Source organism: Lissotriton vulgaris, chromosome 1_1 (genome assembly GCF_964263255.1).
Source record: "Lissotriton vulgaris chromosome 1_1, aLisVul1.2, whole genome shotgun sequence".
Lineage (NCBI taxonomy): Eukaryota > Metazoa > Chordata > Amphibia > Caudata > Salamandridae > Lissotriton > Lissotriton vulgaris.
The window spans coordinates 151,192,606-151,198,041 of record NC_141685.1 but is presented as its reverse complement, the minus strand read 5'-3'; the positions used below and the strand labels follow the sequence as shown (position 1 = coordinate 151,198,041).

Genomic DNA, 5,436 nt, shown 5'->3' with positions numbered 1-5,436 from the left:
ATATTATAATGATAGTGGAACCAGGTCTATAGCGCCTTGTGTACCACCCTCCCCTTGCTAGGAGCTAGGTATTATAATAATAGAAGATCTCTAGGTTAAAACCGGGAACCCCATACCTCCAAAGTCAGGTGAAGTGAATCGCATCCCAGATCAGCAGAGCTCTTTGTTGATTGAAAGGTTTTTCCCAAGTGCTAGACTCATGCATGCAGTGCAATATTAAAAGCACCTGAGTTTCAGAAATGAGCAGCTGTGTTCGTGTTGTGTTTAGAGCGTGGGCCGATCAACCTGCAACAACAGCATACATTGTTATTTTAACCTTGAACACTTTGTGCAGACTTGAGGTCGCAGTGTGAGTCTGGAGATGTGAAAAACAGATCGTTCTCATGTGAAGGAAAAGCAAGCAGTTTGTCTTTATAAAAACAGAGATGTAGTGTCGAGTGCAAAAGCAGCAAAATGGCTTTTTCGCAACTAACTCACTTATGCTAATATAGTGATGTGTGCAGGCAGAATCATATTCATCCCTACACTTTTACAGGTAGCATGAACAGGAACACTTGGATGTTTTTCTTTGCAACTCTTCATCGCCAAATAAAAACCACCAGTGCTTCTTTTCTTTTATTTCACATTGTGCTAGTCTCCCAGTGGATTTCCTGTTATATCACGTTTTTTTTTCTATGTGTACCGAAGTGAACAATCACTGGGAACAGACACTTTTATTATTCTACAAATCTTTGGTTTTCTTCATTTCTTCTAGTCGACTCTTCATTCATCTGGTATTTGAATAACACACATAATTATATATTTGTTCCTGTAATTCCTTCATCTCACAATAACCGCACTGTTCTGCTCCTGTATATGTCCTCAGATGAGTCAATATTATTGTTAATGTTCTTAAGTTCTTTTTAAATTCACTGCATCTCTAGGATTATTTCTAAGTGAGTTAAATGAAGGTGTGCGTTCGCTGAGGCTATTTAGGATCAGAAATTGACAAAAGCTTGTCACACTTTTAGTACACCTGTAAGTTTTACCCAATGTTTGTTCGCAATTGACAAAATCACTTCTGACATTCATTGCAATGCTCATTTTTATTCTGTGTATGTTAGTTGATGCATTCGTAGGTTTAATAACTGACAGAAGATATTCACACATTCACTGCACCTGAAAGGATTTTTCTCTGTGTGCATTAACTGATGAATCCTTAATGCAGAAGATTTCCTAAAGGTACTTATACACTCATTACAGTTGTACGGTATTTACAGAGTGTGTGTAAGCTGATGTCTATATAGGCTTGATAATTGACTACATTTATTCACACATTCATTGCACTTGAAGGCTTTTCTTCTGTGTGTGTTCGCTGATGCCTGTTTAGGAATGATAATGGACTACAGCTTTTCAAGCATTCATGGCATTTAAAAGATTTGTTTCCCCTTTGTGAGCTCGCTGATGATTTAATGCTGAAGAGTAAATAAAACTACTGCCACATTCATTGCAATGGTAAGGTTTTTCCCCAGTGTGTATTCGCTGATGTCTCTGGAGGCCTGTTAACTGACTGAAGCTCTTTACACATTCACTGGAATGGTATGGTTTTGCCCCTGTGTGTATTCTCTGATGTGTTTGGAGGTTTGAAATGTGACTGAAGCTCTTTACACATTCACTGCAATGGTATGGTTTTTCCCCTGTGTGTATTTTCTGATGTACGTGTAGCTGTGAAATCTGATTGAAGTTCTTTTCACATTCCTTGCAATGGTATGGTTTTTCCCCTGTGTGTGTTCGCTGATGTGTTTGGAGTTCTGCTAATGTACTGAAACTCTTCACACATTCACTGCAATGGTATGGTTTTTCCCCAGTGTGTATTTGCTGATGTCTCTGGAGGCCTGTTAACTGACTGAAGCTCTTTACACATTCACTGCAATGGTATGGTTTTTCCCCTGTGTGTATTCTCTGATGTGTTTGGAGGTTTGAAATGTGACTGAAGCTCTTTACACATTCACTGCAATGGTATGGTTTTTCCCCTGTGTGTGTTCGCTGATGTCTGCGGAGGTTTGAAATTTGATTGAAGCTCTTTGCACATTCCTTGCAATGGTATGGTTTTTCCCCTGTGTGTGTTCGCTGATGTGTTTGGAGTTCTGCTAATGTACTGAAACTCTTCACACATTCACTACAATGGTATGGTTTTTCCCCTGTGTGTATTTTCTGATGTACGTGTAGCTGTGAAATCTGATTGAAGTTCTTTGCACATTCCTTGCAATGGAATGGTTTTTCCCCTGTGTGTATTCTCTGATGTCTGTGGAGGTTTGAAATGTGATTGAAGCTCTTTGCACATTCCTTGCAATGGTATGGTTTTTCCCCTGTGTGTGTTCTCTGATGTGTTTGGAGGTCTGCTAACGTACTGAAACTCTTGGCACATTCACTGCAATGGTATGGTTTTTTCCCTGTGTGTATAATCTGATGTACGTGTAGCTGTGAAATCCGATTGAAGTTCTTTGCACATTCCTTGCAATGGTATGATTTTTCCCCTGTGTGTATTCTCTGATGTCTGTGGAGGTTTGCAATGTGATTGAAGCTCTTTACACATTCCTTGCAATGGTATGGTTTTTTCCCTGTGTGTATTCTCTGATGTGTTTGGAGTTTTGCTAACGTACTGAAACTCTTCACACATTCACTGCAATGGTATGGTTTTTCCCCTGTGTGTATTCTCTGATGTGTGTTGAGATTTGCAATTTGACTGAAGCTCTTTACACATTCATTGCAATGGTATGGTTTTTCCCCTGTTTGTATTCGCTGATGCTCTTTTAGGGTTTCTAATTGGCTAAAGTTCTTGACATATTCAGTGGAATTGCACGATTTTTCTCCTGACCGTGTTTCCTGAAGGGTCAGCATAGTTAATAAACTACTTGCGTTATTTTCACATTCCCTGTATGCGTGTTATATTTTGGACGCTTGATTTCCGATTTAACAATAAAATACAAGACTCACTAAATACCTGCCACATTTATAATATCAGTAAGGCTTCCATGTGGGTGATTGCAACTTTAGATTGGATAATGGCTTCGCATGCTTGCGGGTAAAGCTTAATCTTTGTTCCGGTATGTGCAAATTGGGACAATACTCTGTACTTTAGAGAGCAGATCTCCGCTTTCCTTTAGCCTTCAGTTGTTAGGCTCCACTTCGTTGTGCTTTTCCCTGGTGCCTGCGGTTTGGCTAGGAAGAGTTTGCAATACACCTGGAGCACTGAATGGTGGTCTGTTGCCAGTTTAGATAGAGAAGCACTGCTCTAGCCATATCATGATGATGAAGCGACTTGCAATGTGTACAGCTACTCCAAAGAGTGTCCCGGGGCAAAGCACAGGTCAGAAAAGAAAGTAAATCAGTTTGTTTCAAACATGGTCAAAAAGCCAAGTTTTCAACCTTTTTTAAACATTATCATATTGCTAACAGCTCAACGCTGCAATGGGATTTTGTTCCAAGCTATGGATCCCAAATAGACACGAGACCTTCCTCCAACTCTCATACCAGCCTCATGATCAAAGCTGGTGTTGGACGCTTGTTATACAGCAGGTGATTTGTCAGTTTTGTTGCCTTAATTTTGTAGAGGTCATTTCTTCGTCTTGGGGTGTCGAGGTGCAGAGTTCAGACTCGTATACTCACTGAATTGCCTTTGACTGCTTCTTCCTGGATCTGTCCTCTGCATCTGATTGCACTGATGTTTTTGGAGCTCCTTATTTTTGATAATATTTTCAGGTTTGATGTGTTATCTTCATTATTCATAATCAATCCGTGCCTTTAAGTCCTATTTTCTATCGGATGCAAAGAAATGCAATATTACTAAATGCAAATGTAAAGAATGTGAATACACAATATTTAACCAGCTGGATAAGACATCTCTTCTCTACCATATTTAAAATTTAGTAAGGATCATTTTACCATACATGGATATTTCAATAAAACTGTGGTTGAACATGTCACATTGTATTTACTTCTGAAAAGGCAGTGATTTACCATTATTGACAGAGTAACTTACTAAAGAAAGGGCAGCCACAGAGAACTCGTGCTACAGGTAGAGTTTTACGTAGATATACATGGACAAGATTTCATTTAAACAGAATAGGTTGTGGAAAAAGAGAGGAATTAGGAAGCGCTGCTGTTAATTTAGTTTTAGGAAGTATCTACCAAAGATAGCTCTTCAGGAAGTGTATAACAAAGGTAACTCTTCAGGAAGTATTTAACCAAGGTAACTTGGAAGTATACATGACAAAGGTAACTTTTTAGGAAGTATATATGACAACGGTAACTCCAGACACCGTCTTCCACAATGCTTTCATGTTCACACTGGATCAGCTCAAATGCCAACTCCCGCCTTTACCTTGCAGCTCATTAAGGGGCTTACTATGAGTGCGATGGCCCTCATGATCGCCGCACTCACGGTGGCGGTCCAACTGCCACCATCCTGGTGGTCTGACCGCAGTATTATGAGTGTGGTGGTGGGACCCCCACGAGGCCGCCACCCCGCGAGGATCAAGGATCCCGCTGTGGAGGCGGTCTGCAAACACCCTGAATATGTTGACAGTGCCGATGCCGACATCGCTGAGCATATTACGGTCTGCATATCCACCGCCCTTTTCATGTCGGGAACCCCACCATGAAAAGGATAAAGGACATGCAGGTAAGGGGGCCCTCACAGGACCCCGGCCGAATCTGCTCCTGGGGTTGCATGCGGGGGGCACATGTTGCGCCACCCCATAGAATTGCGCCCTTGTTCCTGCACAGTGTGGCATGCATGACATGGTGCAGGAACGTGCTGCAGGCACTCTTAAGGTGGTGGTATGCTGTTTAGGTTCTCCAATGAGCCTAATACAGCCACAGCGAGACCGCTGCTGCACCGCCGACTCACCCTGGATTTAGGTCATAATCCGGCGGCCGGCTCACAATGGTCTTGACAGTCTGCCTGGTACCTCCGCTGTGGTAGTCCCATTGGAAGACCGCCACACTCGTAATAAGCCCCTAAGTCCCCTTCAACACATTTTACAGCCCTCCTGGCTCAAGCATTTCTGGATCCTTCTAACCTGGAAGACTGGAGCATTATCCTGAGTTGAGGTGGATTTTCTATCAGCGTAATATATATCCATCTCCCTTGAACTATTGACTGATTCTGGCCTGAAAGACAACTTAAAAAGTGAGTCTTTAGTTCTTCCTAAAGTAGGTAAAGTTAAGATCCTGTTGTATTTCAATCAGCAGCTCCTTCCAGGGTTTTTTGTGAAACAGAATGAGGGGCTGATTGCAAAGGCCCGTCTTTATATTGCGCACACAGATTTGGCAAACAAACATTAAATCATGACATTTATTATTCAGCGATATCATTCATTTATTCCTTATAGAGGATCCATCACAACCAATTATTTAACTGAAATATCCCCCAATCCAACAGATGTGTGCATA

The 5,436-nt window shown here is 41.4% G+C and overlaps 1 protein-coding gene across 3 annotated transcripts; it reads right to left on the bottom strand.

Moving 5' to 3' along the window:
- Nucleotides 1-347: 347 nt before the first annotated feature.
- LOC147737894 (uncharacterized) lies at nucleotides 348-3,503 on the bottom strand. 3 transcript variants are annotated; one of them, XM_086948110.1, is made up of 2 exons: nucleotides 2,050-3,503; nucleotides 348-1,965 (listed from the first exon to the last, which is right to left on the bottom strand). In XM_086948110.1, the coding sequence occupies exons 1-2, from the start codon at nucleotides 2,878-2,880 to the stop codon at nucleotides 1,393-1,395; spliced, it is 1,404 nt and encodes a 467-aa protein (XP_086804236.1). In that variant the 5' UTR covers nucleotides 2,881-3,503; the 3' UTR covers nucleotides 348-1,392. The 3 variants fall into 3 exon arrangements, with proteins under 3 accessions (XP_086804236.1, XP_086804203.1, XP_086804202.1); XM_086948077.1 differs by having other exon boundaries at nucleotides 348-2,030; nucleotides 2,115-3,503; XM_086948076.1 differs by having other exon boundaries at nucleotides 348-3,503.
- Nucleotides 3,504-5,436: the final 1,933 nt, after the last annotated feature.

What these genes read in the sequence shown, in the direction of transcription:
- LOC147737894 (XM_086948076.1), bottom strand. Translation starts at nt 2,880, where the DNA reads ATGCTGACCCTTCAGGAAACACGGTCAGGAGAAAAATCGTGCAATTCC.